The 27,151-nt window shown below is 44.9% G+C and overlaps 1 protein-coding gene and 1 long non-coding RNA gene across 5 annotated transcripts; one reads left to right on the top strand and one right to left on the bottom strand.

The window, feature by feature from the left end:
• Positions 1-151: 151 nt before the first annotated feature.
• LOC136434089 (uncharacterized) lies at positions 152-15,157 on the top strand. Its single transcript, XR_010755699.1, has 2 exons — positions 152-650; positions 14,364-15,157. It is a non-coding gene; the product is annotated as an uncharacterized lncRNA (long non-coding RNA).
• On the bottom strand, positions 7,906-27,151 carry LOC136434088 (uncharacterized). Of its 4 annotated transcripts, none has more exons than XM_066426813.1 (4): positions 26,968-27,151; positions 20,988-21,494; positions 14,382-14,611; positions 7,906-10,905 (listed from the first exon to the last, which is right to left on the bottom strand). In XM_066426813.1, the coding sequence occupies exons 1-4, from the start codon at positions 27,017-27,019 to the stop codon at positions 10,708-10,710; spliced, it is 987 nt and encodes a 328-aa protein (XP_066282910.1). In that variant the 5' UTR covers positions 27,020-27,151; the 3' UTR covers positions 7,906-10,707. The 4 variants fall into 4 exon arrangements, with proteins under 4 accessions (XP_066282910.1, XP_066282911.1, XP_066282914.1 ...); XM_066426814.1 differs by lacking the exon at positions 26,968-27,151 and adding an exon at positions 26,821-26,943; XM_066426817.1 differs by lacking the exon at positions 26,968-27,151 and adding an exon at positions 25,310-25,734.

The following is a 27,151-nucleotide window of genomic DNA, read 5'->3' as shown; positions in this document are numbered from 1 at the left end:
GGTGTTGTTTGAAGGACTTGTTTATTTTGAAACTGTTGCCCCAGACATGACCCCAGACGACCCTCACAGTCTGCCTCCCAGGGGGGATAATGGAAACCAGACAGGAGGCAGGAGGGAGCACTTTCCACCAGACTTTAAAACTACTCATTGTTTAGTAAATAGTAGAGAAATTGCCCAGATGAGAGGAATAATTTGGGAGAGAAGTTAGTTGACTCCAGACAGAATCCTTGGTTGCAAACCAGCCAACTTTTCTTCAATGAAACAAACTTTTCTGGCGGTCACACTGGGTAAATGGGGGTGATCCAGTGCTCTGTGGTTGTACTTGACTGGATGATTTTCCATGAACCTGTCTGACCCTAGCCTGGGTGCCATCCGATTACTACTGGGCCTCCTACAGTCGCTACTTTGATTTTTTCAGGGTAGTGCGTGTAGGAACCGTGGTAGTATTAAATCGGATGGCACCCAGGCTAGTCCAGCCAGTAGCTTTAAAAGCGTTCGCCCTACAAGCAAGAGTCCGCCTAAGGGAGCCTGAGTTGAGCTTGGATCAGCAGTTTTCCTGGTCGTGTGTTTGTACAGTTGTCTGTGAGGGTGCTCCAGCCTGGCTGTTGGGCCGTGAGGAGGGACTTCTCAGCAGCACAAGTGCGATACAGGTGATGGAGGGTGTGGGAGGGGAGGGCAGAGCCAACAGGTGGCTGTTTGGGCTCCAGTTCCCCTGTCAGTCCCCTTCAGGACTTGGCGAGCTGCCAGGGAACAGGAACAATGCCACAGGAAATCTCCAGCATCTGGGCTGCATGCTCGGCTGCAGAGTGCCTCACAGTCTGCACTGCTGAGGGTCAGCATGTGCCGTAAGGTGTGGGCAGCCTGTCTTGATCTCCCGAAATTCGCAGGGAAAGCCGCCTTATGCACGTACATGTAATTCGAATTAGGCAACCAAATTTTGTTGTAACTGCCTACCTTGATTTTAGCGTAATATGTAGGGGGTTCTTCTTCATTCATTGTGAAGCATTGTTGGAACCCCCCATTCAGACCCACACCACTGGCGGCCTGGCTTTGTTTGCTTATCTTGTACCTTTGCCTGAAGCATGACGTCTGCAGCCAGCTCCCAGAAACTGCTGAGCTGGAAGAATTAGAGCCGGCTCCTCTAGCTCTGTTGTGTTGTGGTGTAGGCTTGTGTGTGTTGGTGTCAGTTTCAGCCAATGGTAACAAGTCCAGAGTGTGGATCAGACTGCTAAGGCCTCCTGCTGGCCTGGTGCCAGTGGGTCAGCCTCCTTTGCAGGCCTTCTAGAGGCCAGTGTTTATTATTCAACACATTTGGGCCAGCTTCTTTTGATTTTGCTATCTCTCTACGATCTATCCAGGAGAAGATCCTGGTCCCGATATGTTGAAAATCTTGAGTCTGTGCTCCCCAAAAAATAAACGTTGGCGCAGCCTAAAAGGCCTGCAAGGGAGGCTACCATTGGGTGATCATGACCTCTGACTCACTTCTGGAGACAAGAACCCTACAAGGATCAGTTACCAAGTGTTTTCTTTTTTTCAATGACTATCTTCATTGACCTTGTCTTTGTGTGTTTTATTTTTTTTTATACTAAGGCCACAGCAAATGGACATCATAAAAGCAGAGGGCAGTGAGGAAGACTTCAATATGACATTATCGGTAACTGTATTCACTCCATAAGACTCTATTAACCTGGTCCTCAGGCTTTGTCTTCATTATGTTTTTCTGGTGTGTCCTTAACGTCTATTGCATAAATGATTTGTGCCAAAACACTTCCTTCAGCTTCAGCCTTGACTTCTTATCAGGAAAATCAACTCATTTATTCTAAAGTTCAAGGGCAAACTCCAGCCTGCAGCTGATCAGATCTGTTAGTCCTGGCACCATGCCAGAGTCTGGAGCCAGCTCAGGTCCTGGGATAGCTGCGGCCTTGTGTTCGATCCAGCTCATCGGGTGCCTATTGTCTGCGGCCCTGATTCCGAACAACGGATTTACCCCACTTTTGTCAGCTTGTTTTAAAAGGTTCGTTTATCTGGTTCTCAGGACAAAGGGTCACAGTGGGTCAGCTACGGGCAGAGATCAGGGACACTAAATCACAGCCTTGCAGAAATTACCTCCTTGCAAAAATCAAGTGTCATTTATGCCTGTACTTTTCAAGGTCACACTACATAGGGAAAGTTTTGTGCACCTCCAAAGAAAAAAAAGTGGCGAATTTGGAGCCCCCTCCGTTATAAATGTAAACTTGTCCTGGAAAGAGAGCCACAAAATAATTCCAAACAAAGTTTGTGAATACCATAAGTCTTCCCACTCTAGCCTCATAGAGCAGCCACAACAAACCAAGGAGGTTTAAATAGGAAGGAGAGAGTTCGCCTATTAACACCCACCGCGGCCTTTTGTCCTGCCCCAATAAATCCCGCTGAGTCGCATTGTCCGGCAGCCCCGGCGGCGCCGCTTTGGTGTCGCCCTGAGCCGCTAATTTTCCCGCCAGTTCCGATGCAAATGAGCCTAAAATGACGTCACGGCTGGCGAAAATCGCCGAGCTGAGGCGGACATGCCTGCAGTTTCCGAGGATTGCCTTATTTGGGGTGCGTACTAGAGCTGCGCAGTAGCCAGCAATGGCGGCCGGTTGAACTGGCGAATGTTTTGATACATGAAACTCTGTTGTGCGACGAAAAATGGGCGAGTTACAGCATTTTTTGTGTGTTGCAAGGCTCGAAGCGAACATTTTAGAACAGAAACATACCCTCAAATGTTGTCGTTTTGTAGAAGTTATGTGATTTATTCTGGATATGCCGATATATATGTTAGATGGTTGACGATGTGAAATTTCAATTTGTCAAACTTTCACAATCGGCATCGGGGCCATTTTTGTGGCATCGGGCCTACAATTCTCGGCTTCAACTGTGTTTTGTGCCTCTCTGCTGGCGAAGGAGGATCGATGAGGTACTGATATATGTGTGTAGAATCGGTAGAATCATGGTAGAATGTATCGAATTTTGTTCTCACAGCTGCCGAAAAGAAACGAGATATATGCCCTTATACCTAGGATCTTTGTCACAGAATCTGTACAAAAACACTGACATATTACATGCAGAATTTAGCAGACGTATTAGTTCAGCGCTTTATTTGACCATGTAGTTTGTAGGGTAGATGTTGTTACAAAGATTAACCTTGTTTCAAGGCTGTTGAAATAAAAATGGCCACAGGCTGTAACGTTGGTTGCAGCGCTTGAATTTCCTCCGATCGTCTTCTCCGCTATCTACTAGTACTTTTTCCCGATCCTCTCACTGATTTCTAAAAAGATTAATTCCTCAAAATAGCTAGAATTGAACTTACGACTGTCTCTCCACTAAAACTGCTAATCCCCGGGGCGCTCCAATTTGCAACTAAACAATGGAACCGATCGCTGGCGTGCCGCGCTGGCCCATTGAAATCAGGGCAATTGACACGTTTATGTCAATTACAGTTTTGACGCTTGCGGCCCACCGAGGACAAAAGGCAGTAATTTTAAACTCTCTCCTTCCTATTTAAACCTCCTTGCAACAAACTGAGTGCAATAGAACTTATATTCCATCATAATAAAAGGCAAACTATAAGCCCCCAAAGGTCACACTCATACTTTCATAAACTTGATAAAGCCATAAGACAAGAAATCTACAAAAGTGGAAAAAGAGAGGCATCACTGCTGAGAACTGTCCGTTCACTCTACTACAGCTCCTCTCCCCTGAATCCCATGACCTCATACCTGTACCATGGGAATTCTTTTGTTTGTTTTAATTAACTCTGTATAAATCTGCTACTGGATAATGACATCATTGGCTCAGAATGATCAGTTCTGGTGTCCACAGAGCACTTGTTGATGAAGAGTTAATGAGGCGTGACTGCCGCCAGCTGAGCGGCTCTCTTCTCAGTTACAGAAGCAGCAGTGTTTGCTGGAGGGTGGGGAGGTTCTTCTGTCATCTGTGTGATGAAATCCCCAATGCCTCCTATCCATAAATAAAACCACTGCGAAAGTAAAGGAATTTATTTACTGTAATAGTTGAAGAAGTTGTATTTGACTACAATATAAGCATTAAACTTTTAAAGTTCTTCATTTTGTGTTTTTTAAGAATCAGCTACACAGAATCATAACAGGCGTGGGTCCTAAAGCTGACATATGTTCTGAGCAACACACAGTCTTTTTGTAAAGGTGTTTGTGGAACTAAACCCATGTAACATGAGCTTTCATCTTGTAATATACCAAGGACATTATATAATGTCCTTGAATATACTGATAACTAAAATCAAAACTTCACAGGTGGCATTTCTAGGGCTTTGCAATGTACCTGTATCAGTAAATGGTAAGTAGAAGCCATGATCTCTTGTTTTTACTGATACCTTATTCTGGGAAATTGTTTTCTAAAAACCACAGATCAGAAAATGTTACATATTCTACCCAACAGCTTGAAGACTGGAGACCCCTCCAGCCCATTGAGCCCCCAGGGGGCTATAAGAGTTTTTCATGGACCTGGTGTAGAAAATTAGCGCTTGTGTGAGAGACCAGTAAAGTAATTAGGGCAGCATCACTAACGAGGTTTTGATGTTGTTTGATTTACTTCCAGTATTGGCCTTTTCCTGTCAGCCAATTTGCCCTCTCCATTCACACCGAGGTCTGCAGGTTTGTAAAGGACATTGTTTTATTGACCCTTGTGTTTTGTGGATGAGCTAATAGCAGACAAAACTGGCACTGTTGTATCAATGCTTTGCTTTCTACAGTCATTCTGACACAGTTTCTGAGTGAAACCTGAATTTATGCTAACTGGTCAAGTATTTTTGCATTAGTGGAAAAGTCCTGTTGCCAAAAGATTAGTCTCTACCAGACTAACTACGGCGGCTATAGGGAGAATATTTGCCAGAGTTTCATTTGCACGCGGGTGAAATGTGATCTTTACCGTGGACTGACTCTACTGGCTAATTATTCCTTTTTCTGCTGAATTCTACGATCCATACGCCCGTAGGAGGGCCTAGTGGAGGCTACCATGTACCAAAAGATAACTTTGTTTTAAGTTAACCTCCTTGCTTTTAACTGTGTCTGAGAACCAAGGAGATGGTCTGGTGAGCTTATGCGTTTTTATAATACAGTTCTCAGTTCTCAGTAGCCGCTTCACACAGTCTACTCCTGCTGATTTCAGTCAGGGGAACTCCTGCCTTAGCCTGAATGAGGAACAGTAAGTTGCCTTCATCCCTGTTTGGCCAAACAGAAGCTTACTGTGGGGAGGGAGACGAACCAATTATGTCGTTAGCGGAGAAATTGTGTTTGGCAAGGAGGTAGTACGCAGAGTTAACAGGTGTCTGGAGCAGTTAGCATTCAGTGTTATACTTACAGTTCTTGATTCTCTGGTTTCAGACCTGTAAGCGTTCAGTGTTAATGTTACAGTTCTTGATTCTTTGGCAAGGTTTTATTAGTTTTACCCTTCACCACGACTCCACAGTTGTTTTTTTACTGCATTAGGCCACACCAATTTAATTTCTTGGTTGACGGATTTTTTGAAAAAATGCTAAATACCAAAATCAACATGAAAACAGAATCTCAGAGGAAAGTCTGTACTTTGGTGCATACAGTATCAGGGAGTGAACAGGGTCAGGTGCAAGTTTTCACCCCAGCTTTCTGTTTTCATGATTTATGTTTCGCCAAAATTTTTTAAAAATCGGTTAACCAAGAAATTAAATTGGTGTTGCCTTAACCACTTGTATAGTTGACATAGTTACAACAAAGAAATTGTATGTGGCGACAATAGAACAAACAGGTGTCTCTAATTGTTAGCTCTTAGCATTCAATACAATTCCCGATTTTCTGCTTTCTCCAGAGTGGCATTTAATAGCTGTGTTTAAGACCAGACTGCATGGGCCTGAGGTCCCCTGAAGGTTATTTACTATATCAACACTGCAGGGATCTGTGATCAGTGGGAGCGGACACCAGCAGGCACAGGTTCGCTCACTCCTGACACAGGCAGACACAGGTCCTCTAACTCCTGACACAAGCAGACACCAGGCCCCTAGCTCATGCTGATACACACTTGGCAGCATGCCAACACTGGGGCTGCACATGGGGGCTTACAGGCAACCACTTCTGTGGTGGCATGTTGGATTTCCGGTCACTCTTTTTCTGCTGTATCAAAGAAACCACATTTTTTTTCATCAAAGAAACCACATTTTTTTTCATCAAAGAAACCACTTTTTTTGTATCAAAGAAACCACTTTTTTTGTATCAAAGAAACCACTTTTTTGTATCATGAAAGAAGCCACTTTTTTTGTATCAAAGAAACCACATTTTGTATCAAAGAAACCACTTTTTTGTATCAAAGAAACCATATTTTTGTATCATCAAAGAAGCCACTTTTTTTGTATCAAAGAAACCACATTTTGTATCAAAGAAACCACTTTTTTGTATCAAAGGAGCCACAATTCCATGAGTGTTTGCAGAAGGAAACAAACCTACAGAAGACTTTGCTTTCAGAACCAGTCTCTTTACCCAGAAGTACCTGCACTCGTGGAGGGGCCTTTGAAGTGTGCAAATACGTGACTGTTTTCCCCTGTACTCGGGCCATTAATTCACAGAAGTGGGGTTTTGTCATAGACACAATTTGTTGTGTTTTCACTTCGCTCTAGCAATAGAAACTTCACAGAGTCAACAGGCAGGTGATGTTGGTAGGTTAGAGATTTCAGCATAGATCACTTGATAGGACCAAGGAGGGTTTTTTACCTCCTTGATATGACTTTAAGGGGCATTGAGTGTGTGTGTGAGTAAGATTTATATTTAGACTGGTGATTGCAGGTCTCTCTCTTAAGTGTGTAATACTTAATACAGAAACTTTCCCATGTGGATTTTGTGTTAGACACCATTTTTATTTTACTTTGCAATGGAAACTTCACAGTCAACATAAGGATGATTTTGGTAGGTTAGACATTGTAGCATAGGTCACTTGATATGACTTTAAGGGGCATTGAGTGTGTGTGTGTGGAGTTTTGAGTAAGTTTTATATTTAGACTGGTGATTGCAGGTCTCTCTCAAGTGTGTAATACTTAGATCTACTCAATACAGAACTTCGTAAAAGTAGACACTTGAAAATGGATGGAGGGAAATGCATCATCCACTTGCAGATCAAAGCTTATTGACTGTTTTTATTCCTGTTTAGTTATAGCTTTCGGTGTAACTGGCATGTTCCAATCTTCAAATAGCCTGAAAGTCTGCAGCAAAACCATTTTTCAGTATATACAGTATGTGTAGTAGCTATATATATATAGGTTTACAAATTTGTGAAGCTTTGATGCAGGAGCCTGTTATTATAAGTACTTCACTGCAGATTAAAATGTCAGGGAAACAGTTGGCCTTGTCATTGTGTGTGGGGAGTCCAGTTCTCAAAAGCATGCAAAGCCTAGTCCTGTCTAAAGATCATCATTGGCTTTTACTTACAGGTAGTGTGTTAGCCTCTCTGGGCAAGCCTTTTTGGCTTTTAACGTCTTTCATTCTGCCTCTAACGAAGGCGGCTTAGAAGAAACTGGATACACTCAGAACTGATTTACAACCAGATAAAAAAATCATTTTTAGCGTAAAAAGTCTTGACTCTTAAAGTCTGCTAAGGAGGCTATTATTTTGTATGGAATCTGCAAGGGAAACCTTAAATGCTGCACCAGAATCTTTGGTAGTGGAAACCCCTTTGTGAGCCTTCTCCAGCCCATCATCAGCTCCTTATCACTCTCTATGACAGCCAAAACCCCTTTGTAAGCCTCCCCCCAGCCTATCATCCCCACTTATCCCCCGGCTTGCACGCGACCGTACACACTTGGCTCCCCATGTTTACCTACAGGCTCCTATTGGAAACCTGGTTTGGCCCCATGCCAGGTACTCAGAACAAAGGACTCGAACAACAATGTCTTAAACAGGTGTGGCTCTACTTTATTGTTTGCTGTCAATCCTTAAAGGTAAACCTGTGGACATGGAATCCGAGACACGGGGACGTCGTAACATGATCCCTCTCAATTAATCCAACGTTTCAAAATATTCTAAGTTTGACGACATGTACAAAGTTTTGCTGTTGTATCAGCCCCAGTCGCACAACCTCCCAAACCCCCTCAATAATTGCACGGTCTTCATGTAAAGAACGGTGCAGAAGAATGCAAGTCTGAAATATAGCCAACAATCAACAGTTGTCACTTTACGTGTCACAATTCTGCAGTGTACATTTCATCTCTAGGAAGGGAACACTTTCCACAGTCTGAAGTCAGTGAAGTAGGGTTAACTTGGCCTCTTCTGAGGAGCTCTCTTCTTGCAACCTTCTTAAACTCCTTCCAAATGTCTTTCAAAGTCCTCTTTCTGCTGATTTCTTTCAGGTGTAGGATGTAATGTTACAACACGAGGAAAACAGAAGAACGTTAGAAGATGTTCTCAGAAGAGGCCGTGTTTATCAAGTAAAAGCTGACATTTTGTGCAAGATTACAATATTTTTCAATTTTTGCCGAAAGGGGTAGAACCCGCCTCGCCTAAGGAGGCTGTCACAGCCATGGCTTAACAAGAAACGGACGGAGAGACGAGAATAAGAGGGAAACCTTCGCACACCGCCGGGTAGTCTGGGTAATACTTTTTGCCACAATAAATCCCGCTACACGCATGTGGCTACATGAAGGTTGCTACATGCATGTTGCTACACACATTGCTACAGGCATGTTGCTACATGAAGGTTGCTTCATGCAAGTTGCTACACGCTTGTTGCTGCACGCATGTTGCTACACGCTTGTAGCTGCACGCATGCTGCTATACACACATTGCTACACGCATGTAGCTACACGTATGTAGCGGGCAGACCACAAGGCACGGGTCGAGTCATGAACGTCACGTGAGGCTGCAGCAGTTTCACTCCTAACATTTCTGTACAACAATCGGGGGAAACAGTCCGGGAGCCTTCCCAGCTCTACAACATTCGGAAAATATCTCTCTGCCTCCTCTTATAAATCTGCTCCCGTATATGTCAATATTTCCCCCTTTAGGCCACGCCAATCTCTGTTGGTTCTCAGTTTTTGAAAATACTTGGAATCACATCAACATGACGAAACGAAAGTCTGAGGGGAAAGTCTGTACCTTGGTGCACACAGTTTCACGGACTGAATATAGGCAGCTTTAAGCCAAAAATAGTTACTCAAGCAACTGGATAAAATTTTGAAACAGTCAGACGTTTCAGACAGCATCCACTGTCTTCCGTCAGTGACTAAGGACAGAACTAGGTTTTTATACCAAACCTCTGAATAGGTATGTTAATGAAGTTTTATAGCAGGTTAAAGTTTACCTCCCAGCTTCTGTTTCTATCTCGATCCCTTTTTTAATTTGTACATCAAAATGTCCCAGAACCAGCAAACTGGACTGGCGTGGCCCGACAGCACCATACTCAACTCTCGGTCAGCACCACCGAAAATATTTCTCTCGTATCAATATCTTTTCTGTAAAACGTTCCAAAAGGCGAGGAGCGGGTAGAAAAGTTCAAGTAGAAAAATCAAGCATCTGGTATTATTTACATTTACATTTCATCATCTAGCTTCAACTTCCAACATGCAAAGTGTAGAAAAGTGGGAAGCAGAGCCCAACGTGAACAAACGCTCTGTTCAGGGCCGCTGTGTCATACTCTAGTAGTCTATACATCTGGTTCTACAGAGACAATTTCTTTACAGAAGAAAAGAAAATAAATTAAACGCCTAACTTTTAAATTAAAGACAAAAATAAACTCTAGGAGGGAGGAACATAAAGACACAAAGTCGGGTTTTGAGAACTTCTCCGTGACTACGTAACATCGTGATAAATTAACTTAAATTGCACTGAAAAGCTTGTTGAAAGTGAGAAGTTTGAAACTTCGTCACAAAATAACCGGCCTTCATAAAGGCTCCATCAATCAATGCAACAGAGCGGAAATAAATTCTGTACAAGGATATATAAGAGGACAATCGACAATCAGTTTGCAGTAGACCAGCTAGTGCAAAATGTCCCGAGGTTTCTACACAGCTAGTTTCATAAATAGGAGCGAGTTTCTATTTACAGCATCTGCTTCAACAAACTGTCGCAACAAGCTTCTTATTTGCTCCACTGTAGCGTAAATCATTACGTATTTTCTCTGTACAATTTCCAAACTCCTTCCGCTTTTCTGACATATTTTCTTATAAACTTCTGTCCTTCGATTCTCTGCAAGGCAAGTTAAAGTCTGGAGTAGGCACAAGCCTCGGAGCAGTAATAAACACGTCTCATCTCGCTCCGAATGGTTACAAGAGGCACGTTATGGGACAGGAGCCGGACTGGCGTTATGTCGTCTACTCGCAGTATCAAACATGACGTGGGAACACACACATCGTTTCCTTAGCACTACGGTTTGGTCACTTCTTCAAATGGAACCTTCTCCCGTCCACTTCGCTTTGGACACTGTCTTTGGTTTTTTGTTTGTTTGTTTTTTAAAAGTTCAACACATCTGTAGCCTAGCTCAGACGAAAGACGGGAACGTCTCGCAACACGGATTACTTTGCCACAGTCTGAGCGTGAGCTGGAACCGGGGAGCCGATGTGAGGTAGAAGAGTTTGTGTTTGGCGGATCTGAGAAGTCGGGGGGAACTACAGGGGCCGAGTCGGTCCCTCGTCGGTGGATCCTACAGTGCAGAAACAGATGTGGCTCCAGCTGTCATGGCGGCGGTCCGACCTCTGACCTACGCGGTAGTGCTGCCGTCGTCGTCGTCCCCGCGGTCGGCGTCGTCTCCCCGCTTGTGTCGCGGCGGCACGACGTTGTCGGCGGACTTGGAGCGGAACACGGCCATCACGTAGCTCCACCAATCCTGGCCCTGCTCACGCTCCTGGAGGTCGCGACCCCCGAAGGACGCAGGACGGTCGCTGCCGTTTGAGCGCCGCTGAGGGGGGAGAAATACTGTCGTTAGGCAGACATCAACCGTATAAAGTTTCACATCAATCCATAAAACTGTTACATGTCATGAGAAATACTGTGGATGGACAGACGAACATACTCTCCAAACAGATGTAAGGTTGGGGTATTTTCGACATATTTTCGCGGTATTTTATATATATATATTTTTTTTGTTGGGGGAGGAAGACCTAACCCCAAAAAAGAACAACAAAAAATACCGCAAAAAGACGTCGAAAATACCCTGACCTTACATCTGCTTGGAGAGTAAGATGAACACAAAATAACAATGTCAAGAGATATGTTTTTGTCAGATATCAACTGTACAAAAAGTTTCAAATCAACCAATGAACTGGTAATATACGTCATGATAAAAATTGTGGTACAGGTATGTACCTTAAGAAAAGTTTAAAATCAAGCAATAAAACTGTTAACACTGTCATTAGACAGATATCAGCCGTTAAAAAGTTCAAATTAACCAATAAAGGTTTCAAATGTCAAATCAATTGGACAAGTTTGTTCAACATTCGAGCCCACCTCAACCATCAGAAAATAACACTGATGAAGGTTAGACATCCAGGTAACAAGATACGCAAGGGAGTAAAGAAGTTTGAAACCAACCAAAAAAAGTGTAAATCTGATATATTGTATGAAGTCCTGTGACCAGGAAACAAAAGTTACATTGTCGATTACAAACTAAGGCTTTCAATATAGTCATTTCTTTTAAACATCAATAAAAGTCATTTGTTCAACTGGGTCACGTTGTCCTTTGCGGGTTTCAAAATTCGCCCCAGCTCCACAAAGGCTTTTAAAGTTTAAAGCCCGCCTCCAACATGGCTCGATTATTCTTACTCCGAAATCACATTGTCAGCAGAGGCTGGTGGTTACCTTTTGATTGCCGTTACAATGGGAAGTGACAACGCATGAAACTGGGTTATTATCCTCCAATCTGCTCCCAGGCCGCCGCTTGTTCCAGCCTGGTTTGGGCCGACCCCAGCTTTGTGTCTGTGTATCAGGGCCCAGTTTTCCTGCGGCTACATTGTCATGCTGGCCGGGTGCCAGGAAGGCTTTGTTTGGCTGAGAAGTGGGGCCATTGTGGAGCGTGCTGCCCCCTGGCAAGTCACTTGCACTGGGCTGGAACAATGCAGCTTTGTTCCCCCCGACAACCCAACTGTAGCGCTGGAATCGGCCTGTATACGATATTAGCCTCAGTTACAGACTCCTGGCCGCTGATGTTTTCTTTGAGTTCAGTCAAGAAGAAGTCAAACCCCACAATTGTAAATGTAGTGCCTTATAGTTTATTTATAGACATTAGTGATTTGTACTCTGTTACATTACTTTTACTTTGATACAGTAATTGTAATTAGCCTTCGGGCATGATTTTAGAAATAAATGTTTTAAGTTATTGTTTTTTTAATAATTACATCATTTTCTCATTATTGCTTTTTTCTAATTACAGACCATGATAAGAAACAAAAAGTAAAATGTAGAAAGAAAACAGTAACTCGAAAGAAAACAGTCACCAGCAGTCTGCAATGGAGGCTAGGCCACACCAATCTAATTTCTTTGTTAACAGATTTTTTTGTAAAATTTTAGCATGAGGACATCATGAAAACAGAAGGCTGGGGTGAAAACTTGCACCTGACCCTGTTCATTCCCTGAAACTGTGTGCACCAAAGTACAAACTTTCCTCTGAGATTCTGTTTTCATGTTGATTTCCCAATCTAGCATTTTTTATTTTTAAATTCCGTTAAGCAAGAAATTGAATGGCCTTAGCCTGTATAATAGGACTTGCAGGAGAGAGGCAGGGGAGGCATGGCAGAAGGAGATATAAGCTGACCCTTTCTTACTGTTCCTGACAGCTCGGCTATTAGTGTAATGAATGGGGCTTACATTAACCCAAGCCTGTCCCCCTGCCTGGGCAGAGCTGCTGATTGATGGGACAGTGTAATGGTCACCACTGCTGCCTTTTCACCAGAAGATATCAAACACTTCTCTCTACAGGAAGCTGAATTGTGGGATGTGTTGCTCCAAAGGCATGATCGGACACGTCCCCTTTAAAACGGCTCATTTAGCCACAAACGGCTTTTTCAAAACCTTGTAGATATAATTAATATCCGGGTGCTGAGTCAACAATATGGCTTTTGTTGGCACAATATGGCTTTTGTGGTCATAATTGCCACTGAGACCAGAAAGGTTAAAAGGTGAAGTTAATAGTTTGTTCATAATTGATAGCCTACATAAAGAGACACCACCTACACTACAGCTCATTCCTACACGCTGACTCAGCAAGACATGCCCTTATTAGGCCTCTCAGTAAAAGTGTGTCTGAATGTTTAAGTTAGCATTGGAAGGGAAAATTCACTTCCAAAATTGTCATGAAACTGCACTGGCTGTTGTTAAGATAAGAGAAAAATGTAGAACACATTATTAGACCTTGACCCTTCTTACAATTGCATCTGGGAAAAGTCGGTCACACTTGGATGATAAGTGTTATTAAATATCTTTGTATATGCTGTAATAAAATATATATATATATATGTGTAATTATTTTATATTATTCATAACCTGGGCTTAAGGAGGTGCTTGACTTTTACTGCTGAAGATTACGTAAGATGTTTTTGTACAGATTTTACGCTGGGTTGTGTTTATGATCTATTTTTGTGTGGTTGCGGCGCTCCTAGACGTTCGCCTCATCTATTATTGATAGTTTTGTCTGCTTCTCCAGGTACGCAGTTGTTATTTGCTCGCGAAAATAACGGCGGCGACCATTCTGGGCGTCAACGTAGACTTCTCGGAAACCGCAAAAGCAGCATGAAACCCAAAGAGAAAATTAAAACTCAAAGGCCCTCTTGTCTCTGTTTCCTTTTGAACTTACTGGACATAAAAATGCAATTTCCTCATCCAGAAACAATTACGTAACAGCAAGTAAGCTCTGTTTTTTTCCTGAAGTACAAGTCAACAAATATCTGGTACCTGAGCTGGATTTATAACCTTCATCAATGTCTCTAGACAAACGCACTTGTCGCATTCTTGTTTTTTGTTTACAGGAAGTAAAGTTCAATTTCCTCGGTCACAGACAATTGCGTGACACCGAGTATGGACTGCTTTTTTACAGTAGAATTAGTGAACCTGGATGTGTAACCTTTGTCAATGTCTCAAAACGCATTTTTGCATTTTCTGCAGGAAATAAAAGTTTAGGGAGTTGAACTCGTCGCATAACAGCACAATTAGCACTTCTTTTTGTGCTGTTTTTTTTTATGGAAGTGAACCTTTATCAATGTCTCTAAACAATTTTGTATTAGCCGAACATGAGGGAGTCAAACTCGAGTATTAAAGCACCGTTTTATCACTCGAAGTGAACAAATATCTAGAACCTGGATGTCTAACCTTTATCTCTGTCCCTAAAACAAACCCACTTGACGTATTTTCATGGTTCTTATACAGGAAACAGAAGAGCCTTACCTGTGCGGGGCCGAACATGAGGGAGTCGAACTCGTCGCTGATGCGGCGCAGCTCGCGGGCCACCAGCTCCTCGGGGCTCACGCGGACGGGCTCGGAGCGGGAACGGGCGCGGAACTGCAGCAGGTCAGGCAGAGGGTCGGACGCCATCTGGTCGTCTCCCGCGCTCGCCGGGCTCGTGGGGCCGGGGCTGTCCGACTCGGAGTGGTACCGCGTCCGGAACACAACGGAACCTGCACGAGAAACAACAGGAAACAACAGAGTTACCAACCAAGGAGTGATGTGTTAAAAAATCTGTATTATCCTGGAACTATGGTAGAGTGGAACTCGTTGCCACCAAGTACTGTAGGGGCATCTTCGCTGGATAGCTTTGGAGAAAACCTGCAGCTATAGATGTGTAAAAGTTAGTTGTAGCAGTCATACGAAGGGCGGTTATACCGGCTACACAGATAGATATAACGTTACAAACAACAAGCAGCTAGTAAGACTTCTGCTGGCGTTGTCGGACTCTGAGTGTCACCGCGTCCGGAAAACAACGTCACCTGCGCGAGACACGACACAAACAACAAGCGGGTAATTAGACTTCAGCTTGGCTGGAACGTGATGTCACGCGGGCGGGGCTGCGCATATGCATGCTGCCGCCTCGCTCCTCGGGCTGGGGGAAGTGGCTGGAATTGTAACATTTGATTATCAATGACTGAACGAGTGAAGATCATTTTTACCCAATTGAAGTAAATACAGGTCACAATAAAACAGGGCTGTCTCCAGCTTTGAATTTCTTTCTTTTGTCTAGGAGTCCATGTTGTTGTTTTGTTATTTTCAATGTTAAATCTGTCATTTTAAGCATGTGCATTTTAATCAGTTTCATGTCATAAGATTTTCGGACGGATGGGAAATTTTTGTCCATCCCAACAAGCAAATTTCTGTCTTGGGACGCAGAGACGGGTCCTTGAGACAGCCCTGCAGCAAAGACATATTTACAAACATGCACATGTTGGTAAGAGTATCATAGTTTTGCATATATAGGTCCTGCTTCTTCTAGCTTCTTGATAATGATGCAAATATAAGATTATATCAATGAACAAACTCAAATTGTGTAACAGTGTAAAATAACAGACAGTCTAGACAAAGCATAACAACAGAGCATGTCCCAACCAGACGGCTTCTTCTCGCTTCTTGATAGTGGTGAAAATGTAGGATCGCATTTTATTTGTTTATCATTATTTATCATTTATCATTCGGTATCAATGGACTAACTAAAATTGTTGGTTAAAAGAAAAACAACTTGTGAAACGATGGAGCGCGTTTTTCCGTCCCGCCAGCCGTCGCGTGAGGAGTGCGCGGATGATTGCATGACACGACATTTAAATGACTTATTGATTTTATTTTATTACAAGGACTGGTGCAATTAGGAGCGCCTAAGACACACCTTAAGGAGAAGGGAAGACTCTCAAAACAAGATTAAGATTAAACAATTCATGTTGAGAAATTGTTGCATTAGCTGCTTCACTTTAAATAAAACACTAGTCTACTTTTTCACTGATTCCTGCAAAGAGTGTTTTAGAATATTAAGCCTGTATCTTTTTTAGCCGGCCAAATTGCCAGTTTTGTTCTGTAATCTTGACAGTTTTGTCTGCAAAGTGCACCTACTGTTGCATAGATGATCATAGATGTTACAGTGTGAAGATAAAACTAAGCATAGTATTTTACTGTGTCTGACTAAAGACTGGAAATACTTTTTCACTGTCTTCAGCAATGTGTGTATTATGATATCAAGCCCGTATCTTTTGTTAATCTTACAAATTTACAAATTTGTTTCGCAATCCAAATTTTGTCTGCAAAGTGCACCTATGGAAATCTTTTCCCCTGTTCCTGTAAAGAGTGTTTCATGATATTAAAGCCTGTATCCCTGCAGGTTTGTAATCTGAGCCCTGTTGTGTCCTGGGAAGAAATGGGGCAGGAAAAATGGGTCCTCTCAGGGGATATCGTGTTACATCTACAGGTGGCAGATTAGCTTCTGTCTTACTCCCTGCAAATAGCTCAGCAAACCTCAGGACCAACTTTGCTCCTTTCCTCAAACACAGATATCGCACTGTGCTCCACAGAGACTAAACTCTTAAACATGTTTATACAGCCAAAGTTTAGACACACAGCCATTAATTTTACATTCTTACTAGTAGTACATGTATCTGATAACTCTCCAAGCAGAGGTTGGTGAGGAAGATTTTGACCTTATCATGAATTTATATGCCCCATTTTCTTTTACTGGCGCCTTAATGCTTAGAGAGAAGTATCTAAAACCTGCAAGAAAACCTTTTGTTAAATTTGAGTTCAAGAGGCTTGAAAATGCATTTGAAGTTTGAAGATATCAGTTTTTCCCAGCGTAGTGGAGGATTAAAGCGTACGGATGAATGTTACATCAAAGGCCTGAACCTGTGGCTGTTTGGCAGAGTAAACACAGCTGTGCTCCTGCCAGGCGAGACACATGTGGTGATGAAACTGATCTGCCTCCCCCCCCTCACTCCAGCTCCGCTGTTTGCGATGTGGTTTCACGCTAGACGCTGGGTGACCCAAATGTTCCCAAACAGGCTGGAGAAGAACCCAGTAAAGAACTCACGCCACTTTCTGTGGTCAGCCTGGCTGTTTTGTAACAGAATCGGTCTGACCAAATGTTCCCAAACCAGACAGAAGAAACCAGTAAAGAACTCACGCCACTAAAGTCTGTGGTCAGTTTTGCTGTTCTTGTAAGAGAATCAGTCGGCCAAATGTCCCCAAACAGACAAGGAACCAGTAGAAAACCCCAGAAATGGAGTGAGACCACTTTCTGTGGTCAGCCCGGCTGTTTTTGTAGCAGAATCAGTCGGCAGGACAGAAACAGTCCGTTCCAGACAAAGACTTTACAACAAAACAAGTCCGCTGGGCAGGCCCAGGCATGCCCAACATTGGGTAAATACAGGTTATCCTGATGCACACAATAATCGTCCTTAAAATTTAATTTTTGTAAGGAAGAAATTTCCATTTTAGATCTAATATTACAGTGTTGCAACAGTCATTCTTAAGTACTTTTGAGATAATTTTCTTATCACACTTTTGAGATGGCAAATCAATTAAAGGCTTTTCTGATGTCACAATCATGTTTGAATGAGTCAGAGCTGCTACGTTTGACAAACCTTCTCTCCTGTTGCGTGTTTAATCTATAACAAAGAGCACACACGTCTGATGTTCACAATATTTGAACAACTCCACTCCGTCCTGGTCATGTTTTCACAAGCCGGAGCTCGCAGGTGTGCCGCGCGCCTCTGTGAACAGATTTCCCCCCAGAAAAATCAATTTTGACATTCTAAAAAACTTATGACCTTCAGAAAGTGTGCTTTCTGCCATGTGTGTGGGCGACGCAGATAACGGCATCGATTATTTTCACCTTGGAAAAACGTTAACCGTCGTGTCAGATATAACCTTAACCTGCTGCAGAAATGATGATTTGCCCCTCATGTGCAGGCATGTGCGGTCAGCCTTCCCCCAACACGTACACTTCCATAACACGGGGGCGGACTTAACCACAAACTAAAAATACCCAGTGTTTTTTTCTTTTTAATTCCAAAGTCCAACAACACTAACCACAAAAGCAACACCTCTCAGCTCAAGATTGATGTTTACGACAGGTAAGAAAAACAATTAGGACAAATCATGACAAGCAGAGCCTCAGCCTCACGAGATGGATGTTAACAACAGGTAAGAAAAACAATTAGGACAAACCACACAAGCAGAGCCTCAGCCTCACGAGATGGATGTTAACAACAGGTAAGAAAAACAACTCAGAGCAAACAACAATACTTTTGGAGCAAACAAGGCTCTACCGATGACGAAGGACCTAAAAGAAAAGAAAAACCCGACTCAGCAGATTTGGGACGCACTTACAGGTGAGCGACGTCATCCTACCTGCTGCGCTGCAACCCGGCACCGCGCCTTTGTCATCTGGAGAACCCATTCCACTTTCTCCACAACAGGGCCGTAACTGGATGATGACTTATCCGCTGTTTGGGAGCGGGACTTCCCCTTTCTTTGTCCTACTAAATCCCGGGCCAAACTACACAGTAATCAACAAACAGGAGCCTTTTGGAGTTTCACAAAAAAGTGCCAACAAATGGTTTACCTGCCACACCTGTACTGTTATGATCTCATATTCCAGTAATTTGCAGCCCTTTCAGACTTGACAGATAAGCGAGCGGCCACACTTAACTAATGGGGGGAGAACAAAGGAATCTCGGCAGAACATCTGTAAGATGATGACTTCATCAGGTGCTATAAATTACCGGCGTGCGTCAGTCGCACAAAGCACTTCCTCATCTTACATCATGCTGACGACACATGGACGGATACAGGAGTATGTATGGAACCGGGAATGTGCCGAACTTCCTGGCCTGATAACAGGTGTGTATTAACCACAGGTGTGCACTGAACAGGTGAAATTCCTCAGGGGTGTTTAAGAGTATTTCTGTACCGCACTATCACACACCTGAAGCTCACCTGTTGGCTGATAGGCATTCAACTGAACCGAACACCAAACACTCAGCTCTTAAGTCCCTACAAAGTGCTCGGCTAGTTTCAGAAACAAGACTCTGAAAATTAAGAGGTTTTCTGTACAGCCTCTTGGCAGGGTAAGGAAGCTGAAAACTGACGACAAGCTTTCTACACGATCCTTGAGCGAAGCTAAGATGCCATGACCACATTCTCCACACCGAGAAGGCAAAAACAAACAACTCAACACCGAGACTCCGTAAACTCAGACTGAACTTAAGCTGGTGCGTTACGCAGAAGGGCAGTTATACCGGCTATATAGATACAGATACAGACATGAAAACTTCTCCAGTTGACTTGAATGTAGATGACAACATGACAGTTATAACCTCTCTTAACTCTGGTGGCAACTCCACAAAAAGAGCCAAGAAGGAAGAAAAAACAACTCACCACCAAGGCTCTCTGTAAACTCAGAAGTAGGCATGAAGATGTCTGTAGTTGTCAACTTTTCTTGCACAATGTGACAATGATGGTGGCAACCGCACAAAGAGAACCTTAAGAACCCCTGATCCCTGTCCTGCACAGGTGAGAACAGGTGAGTGCTTCACCGACCTTAAGGGCCGACCGACTGATCCCGAGTGCCCGTGACACCTTGTGCTTTATACCTGGCAGCAGGCTACCCTTTTATGGGCGCCCCGGTCAGCTGGGCTCCAGCCTGACTCATCAGACAGCCATGAATAATAGAGGAGTCTCTAAGACAGACGGCTGATGAAGTGGACGGCGTAAGATGATATCTTCTGCAGCAGTCATGCCATCGGGATGATATCATACTTCGTTATGAGATGATTATGCTAATTAGATGATTATGCTAATGAGAACCCTTCCAGGCTGATGTGTGTGACAGTCCAGGGGAAGCGGGATTGTGATGCTGGGTAAATACCAGCAGAGTCAACGCACAAGATTAGCCACAGGTGATTACTCCATGTGATTGACAGGCATTACTTCATATGATTGACAGGTATGATTGACACAGGAAAGGGCAGAACGGTGACATCATCTGAATGGTTTTAGATGCAGTGCAAACTTTTTTCATTGCTCATGACATATGCTAACAAGTCGGCCTTGAACTTTTTACTTCTGACAGCAGAAACTGGGACTTCATTTGATTGACAGGTATGATTGACACAGGAAAGGGCAGTAGGGTGACATCATCTGAATGGTTTTAGATGCAGAGCAAACTTTTTTTTCACTACTCATGACATATGCTCACAAGTTGCCCATGAACTTTTTACTTCTGACAGCAGAAAGTGGGACTTTTTGACTGATGGCTCTCCATGGTCAAGTGATTAACAATCCTTCTTATCGACCACAAGGTCGGGAGTTTTAATCCTGTCCTGTCCTGTCCATCAGGGTTCAAAAGCTAGATTTGCTGACTTCTAAACTGTGACATTTTGACAGATAACCAGATGGTCTAGTGAGTAACAATCCTTACTTATGAACCACTAAGTAAGGATTGTAGTTTTAATCCTGTCCTGTCCACCAGAGTTCTAAAGCTAGATTTGCTGACTGCAGGTAGGGATTACTGTTAAGAAAACACTGTACTTGCTGACAAGACTAGGAAGATGCCTTGAGTACAATGTCAGACACCTGTCATTTCCAAATTGGGCTGATTGTTAGTGATCACCTCTACATAAGGACAACCAGGCTAATGTGGCCACTTTTTGACTTTTCCCCCCACAATGACACAAGCTTTAAGAATCCTGTCTATAGCGCCAACCTGTCTACGTAGGCCAGATTTTATCAGTCCCCTGACTGGCCTTCTTGGGCAGGTTTGATTGTACAATACATGTAACAGCTTTAGTAAGCAGCTTTTGTACACGTCTCAAGAGCTGTGACATTTTGACAGGTAACTGGACGGTCTATCAATTAACAATCCTTTTTACAGAAAGGACGGGGGTTAGAATCCTGACTTGTCCATCAAACTTCTAAAACTAGATTTGCTGACTCTTCAGCTGAACCTGTAACACATAAAATGTGACTCGTGACAGCTTTAGTAAGCAGGGTAACCTATAACAGAGAAGCTGTACTCACTCTGCACACGCCTCATGTTCCTGGGGCGGCGGCAAACTTCGCCCCCTCCTGTGGCGCCCTCCTCGGTGATCTGCAGCGCGACCTGGCACAGCGGGCTGGGGGTCTGCGTGCCCTGGGTGCGGGACGGGCTGTACCCGCGGCACCGCGCCGTGGACGGGGAGGGCGGGAAGACGAACATGGTGGGGCTGTACGGCACGGTCGGGCTGTATGCCCGCGGCCCCGGGAACACGGTGGGGCTGTAGGCCCGCGGCGAGTTGCAGATGTGGCAGTGCCTCGGGCTGAAGCTCCCGACGGACACGCCCGAGTCGGACCCCCCGCGGCTGGACCGGAGCCGCTCCACCGGGATCAGGATGGGGGACGAGGTCGCCTGGGTCGGCGTCCCGGGGGTGGGCGGGCTCGTCGTCATGGTTACGTGGTCCTCTGGTGATGATGATGAAGATGAAGGTTGTGTGCAGCAGTCGGCGGGTGTGGCGAGTCTGTCCTCCTCACTGCCACTCATCCTGGTACCTGCAGATGGGAAACAGCAGGGTTAGAAACTCAACAAATAAAGGCCTTGACTTGACTTGACAACACATCGAAACACATCCAGGCAAGCAGATCTAAGTGAGAAAGACCGCATCCAACTGGCAAAAGGAGTTTTCAGAGCAACCGAAAGGTGAACTCGTGGCTCTGAATTTATGAAAACTCCTTTTGGGAGTTGGATACAGTCTTTGCCACCATTGGATCTGCTAGGAGATTAGCAAGATATCTAGATAGACAAGCTAAATGTAGCACTTTTTAAGATTTATTAATTCGAAATCGTTTTAGAAGTTCAATACTGACTCTGATTTCATGTCATCTATTATGTCTCCTCTGCTGGGAGTGTAGCTGTCATTAGACAGGTAAAGGAGGGTTGAAACACCAATAAACACTTGTACATCTGTGAGTCATACATGTTCTCTCTGAACTTGCAGTACTACTTTCACAAAAGAAAACAGCATATCATCCATAATGTTGCCGTTGTGGTTTCTGTGATCAATTTTACTTGCCTTGCAGCAAAAGATCAAACAGATTAAAACCACCCCATTATGTTAGTTTTGTTATCTTTGCCAAGCAAGTGCGCAGTTGTGTTCAGCAATCGAAAGTTCGTTAACAATGCATCAAAGCAGGAACGTCTCTTTGAAAGTTGACACATCGTTTTTTCTGCGCCCGGAAAAATCGGCCCGGTACAGATGTGATCTGGAGGCTTCTCAAACACGCTGCCGGGTGAAGTGGGGGGAGAAAACTTGGACAAACATCCCCCACGTGGGGAACAATGGCGGGGCGTCCACGGCACACGTTTCTGCGGGCAAACTTTCCCCCGATGTTGGGAAGCCTTCCCAGGTTCATGTTCAGTGTGAGGCACTCCGCTATTTGCTGTGTTAAGGACCCCCGTCACCTCCGTGATGTATCACCGCGGACAGAACAACCTGTTCCATTGTCGGTAAAACAATTAGCAGTATAAACTCCGATCCCGCCTCACAATCGGCCGGATTGAGCCGCGAACGAATGTTTACACGAACCTCGCGCCCCATTTAAACCCCGCACCTTTTGTGTGGACAGTTCGATTAACACTTGTTGTAACGGGATATGGGCTGGACTCAGGTCTATAGGCGAGGTGCCAAGCTATTACACAACCATCAAGCGTGAACTCTTGTGGGGAAAGGGACTGGCTAGTAACAAAAACAAAGCGTAAATAAAAGAATACAAGATAAAACACTGGGGGCCAAGGGACTAACGAAAACAAAAACGTAAACAAGAACATACAAGGGAAAACACTGCAGGGCAAGGCAATGGATCCTTACCAAACAAAAACAGATAAAACACTGACTAGCCACTTGTAAACGAAAACAAAAACGTAGAGAAAACATTGTGGGGCTACCTCAAAAACAAAAAAATAAAACATAGATAAAGAAAACATACGAGAGAAAGTTGTATACATCACAATCCTTTCCGTCTTGTAGTTAATTTGCTTCGCGCCGGAACGAATTCTTCTTCCAAAAGGAGAAAAGCGGACGAAAAGTAACTTTATCCCCAAAAGCTTTCTGCAAAGATACTAAACAAGACGAACTGTCTCTGCCCTATCGCGGATCTGTCCGTGTCTGTTTATTTCCAGTCGCAGCTGTAACGTTACATGTGCCCGGTCCCAGCCGCCTGACGTCTGCAGCCCCAGCTGTACCTGTGCTCGGTCCCGAACACCTGACGTCTGCAGACGACGTTTGACTCCGTCTGACGCCAGGTGAGACGGACGCCAGGCCGCTGGCGCCTCCTCAGGTCTCCGCACGGCAGGAAAACGTCTTTAACCGCGGCCCTTCTGGGACCCTTTGTCCGAGTCAGACCGTAAAGTAGGGCCGGGCGACAGCGAGCTCTCCGGATCCGGCAAAGTCATGGCCGTCTTTTCTCCTTCTTTTCAACGAAAATTAAGCGTCACTGTAGTTAAAGTTTCACGGAAACAAGGCAAGACTTCGCGGTTCATTTTGGCTGTTTAGTTGCCGTTCTTTCCATGGCCTTCTTTCCTCTTTCTTTTTAACCAGACTTAAGCGTTGCCGTAGTTTAAGTTACAAACGAACAAGTCAAAACTTCACGGCTCATTTTGCCTGCTCAGTTGCCGTTCTCCAAACTTTCCGGTAACCGATCGCGCCTTGCTGAAAGGCGACCTGCCCTTTGTTCGTCCTGTACGGAAAGTCCCGCTGACTGACCGCCGTTAACCTCAGGAACACAGGACAGTTTGTTTTCCCGTGTGTTTGTTGGAGGCAACAAACCGCCCACAACAATACAACAACAGAACAAACGCTATTCTCCCCTGGCCACAGTTGGCGCGCCGCCAGCCCGCACAATGACACCTGCGTGGTCGTCTTGGCAAAATCTCAAGAAAATCTCTAGAAGAACGGGCGCCACTCTGCCGAACAAAGGCCGGGGACAACGTGACGAGAAGCACGGCCTTGCATAAGTGTGACGACGGTAAAATTAGTCAGCAGTTCGTTTATGTACACATTACAAAATTGGGTACAACGTCCAGCCAAGCATAGTCTATTTATTTGTCTTCTCGGTCAAGGAACCCGCGTGTATACTGCGTGTATATAAGTATCTCCAAGGAGGTTAGTATCTCGTTCAAACAGACCTTTGGACCGTTACAACATCTACAAATCGCACCATCAGAAAAAGACACATGTGACGATAACATCACGAACTTTCCCCATCTTTCACTCCTCCCCAAACTTGGCACTTGTCCCGGCACGTTTCCTGTAGTTTTCCCGCCAAAACTTACCGATGACGTGTTGCTTACTACCAGCGCCGGGTGCGCGCGTGTCGCAATCAGGACAAAAGTGAAATGACGTCCGAGTCCAAAACATGGACACTTGATCTTGTGTATTGAATAATTCTTTGTCCCCGTTTGACAACGGAAGGAAGCGTGCATCGTGTATACACACAGGAAACTTTTTCAGTAAAAGTTTTGGCACCGGAAATTTGTCGCGCGTGAGCGTACATCAGCGCCACTTGTTTATCACCTGTCTGGCTCCGCCCGTAAACAACAGGTCGCGCGGATTGCGACATTTCTTAAGTTGAGGAAAGGCGGAGGGTTTATGTGAGGGAATTTGTGGCGCAAAGCGGCGAAGACACCTGCTTTACATCACTGAGGTGTCGTCGGGAGTCAGACCAGCGTCTGGCAGCGCGACATGTCATGGGTGTGGCTCGCGCAGTTCTCCTCTTCATTGTGAAATTCGGCGCGACTGCCAACAATCTTGTTTAGCACGAGCAGGTACTACATTTGTAGTAAACACTTTTCACACCTGGAAGCCGATTAGCGCGCTCGTTAGTTAACTGGGCGGCAGCGCGAGTTGGCATTGGGATCACAAAAGTCGTGATTCTCGGTTATGGTTTACGCAACTGTTGTCATCTTTTGAACAGCGTTCTAAATCACTGCTATGACTTTATCGTAACACATGCCCAAGTCTCTCTACCACAACTATAACTCCAACACTTCGTACAGCGATGTAAAATACAGTTTTTCACAAAGCCCGAAAAGCAGAAAAAATTGCGCAACATCATGCCAGCTGGGCCGGGTCCAGGCGGACCCCTAGCCGGCCGGTCGGGCGGAGTTGTGCCCCGACACGGCCCATCTGGCGCGGAGCCGGCACTTTAACTCGACTGCGGGAGGGGAAAATAGCGAATTTCTGTTGGCGATTTTCAGTCAAACCGTTGCCAGTGGCAGCGTAAGCTGTCCGCCCACGCAAACCGCAGTGATAAGCCCGCAGCGCAGCGCGACACAAGGCCGAACAGCTGATTGTTTAGAGTAAACTCACCTCGCCGGCCGGCCGAACCCGCTTGTTTTGATTCTGAAGTCCTCTGCAAATTTTTTTTCGGGCGCCCTCGCTGCGGCCGGGACTCCCTCAGCTGTCCGCGGTGCCGGGTCGAGGTCGGTCCGAACTGTCAGTGCGCGAAGGGACGGTCCGGGGGTGTCTCTCCGACGGCAGATTTCGCGCGCTCTAGTTTGCCAACAAAATATTTTGGCACGAGTGCGCCTGTTTTGGCATGACGTAACTATAACGGGACGAAAATAGAACGCCTTATAAGGCGTCACGCGCCATATATGGAGACTTGATACATATTAATGGTGAGCTGACCAATTGCAGAGGCTGCCATGTAGCAGGAGCAAGTCGGAACACATCGACTCTGTGGCGGACTGTGTACCTTGGAGCCGCGCCACTTTTCAGCGAAGGGATCAAATGTCCTGCGCACATCAATCAGAACGGACATGGCCGCCTGTCGTCCCGCTGACTTCCGCACGAGGGCGCTGTCGCCGGGTTCCGCGAAGGCATCCGGAAGGAGCCCGGAGCCGATGACTCAACGGGACGGTTTACGTTTGCAGTCCGGCTAGACGTCGGAAGGGAATTATTATACGGGCAGGAAACAGGACCGTCAAAACAGTCTGTCCGCACTGTGTTTACAGCAGCTAATTAGCCTTGTATCAAGTTCGCCACGCGCGAGCCAGGAAGCGCTTTGTGACTACCTGTCATGGACAAACCCGCAATGATGTAACGCTATTCACAATATTGGTTGTTTGGGTGACCAGACAAGCAAGTTGGACGTGTGCCAGCCATCTAGCCCCCTTAAAGATGCAAGATCTGTGCCCAGGGCGCAGCAATAACCATAAACCAATGTAGATACTCCCTGCTGAAGTCTGTCAGGACTTTGAAAGCTCGACTGACCCCCTCATACCTTTTATGGACATTCTTCAGTCCAAATTGTGTACGTGTTTCAAGATGATACTAGTACAGAAGACCCTGGACGTCAAGCCCGTCTTGTTAAACCGACAGCCGTCATTTCAGACCTAAATTATTTAACACTACAAACTACGAATACTTCTTGAGCGAAACAGGTATTGCGCAAGTTGGAATTGCGCCAGCCATCTAATTTCGTAGGAACATTCTGTCTGAATTGTGGACGTGCTTTTTTAAGACGACCCTTGTTCACTAACCGACGCCATGCGTTGTCAAACTTACAGCCGTCATTACAAACATAGATGATATGAATTTAATACTAGTATAACGCTAGAAGCTACGGATTATTTCAGCGAAACAGGTAAGGCACAAATTGGAGGCCCATTGAGTGTCCATCTAACGGAGACGTCTTGAAGTGTTGTCCAGCCAAGTTGTAGACAGGTTGTAATAATGGATGTACCGAACGCCATTTTAATACGGCCGAATACCACACTTCAATGTCAAGGCGAGGTTGTTTATCAGTGCCCAGACTTGTCCGGACGAAGTGTCAGAAACTGATATCATCAGGAAAACACACCGACTAACAGACTTACCTCCGAAACGGACCCGTTCCCCCATCATACGTCTGTTTAATGCTTGTCTGTCGGTTTGAAACGAACGGGACTCAATGTTTACTCCTCTCCCGAGGTCAACAGCAAGCTGAATAATTCTGGACCCTTAAGAGGAAAAACAGTTCTTACCTTTAGTTGCTATCATGACATGCCCGGGCTTGTACCAAGTCTCGAAAAACATATCCTTCCTCGCCAGGGACTTGGAATAAAAAGGTAGACCCCGGTCTTTTCACGACTTTCGTTTATTGTGACGCAGTGTGACAGCTACACGTCAGACAGCAGTTTATACCGCAGGCCGGGTCGGGTCACAGGT

Source organism: Branchiostoma lanceolatum, chromosome 4 (genome assembly GCF_035083965.1).
Source record: "Branchiostoma lanceolatum isolate klBraLanc5 chromosome 4, klBraLanc5.hap2, whole genome shotgun sequence".
NCBI lineage: Eukaryota > Metazoa > Chordata > Leptocardii > Amphioxiformes > Branchiostomatidae > Branchiostoma > Branchiostoma lanceolatum.
Note: the sequence above shows the minus strand (reverse complement) of the source record. Positions and strands in the feature narration are given on the sequence as shown.

What these genes read in the sequence shown, in the direction of transcription:
- LOC136434088 (XM_066426813.1), bottom strand. Translation starts at nt 27,019, where the DNA reads ATGTTTTTCGAGACTTGGTACAAGCCCGGGCATGTCATGATAGCAACT. An exon ending in TGTCATGATAGCAACTAAAG is followed by an intron (nt 21,495 to 26,967) that starts GTAAGAACTGTT and finishes TCCCATCTGCAG; the next exon opens with GTACCAGGATGAGTGGCAGT. An exon ending in GAACATGAGGCGTGTGCAGA is followed by an intron (nt 14,612 to 20,987) that starts GTGAGTACAGCT and finishes TTTCTCGTGCAG; the next exon opens with GTTCCGTTGTGTTCCGGACG.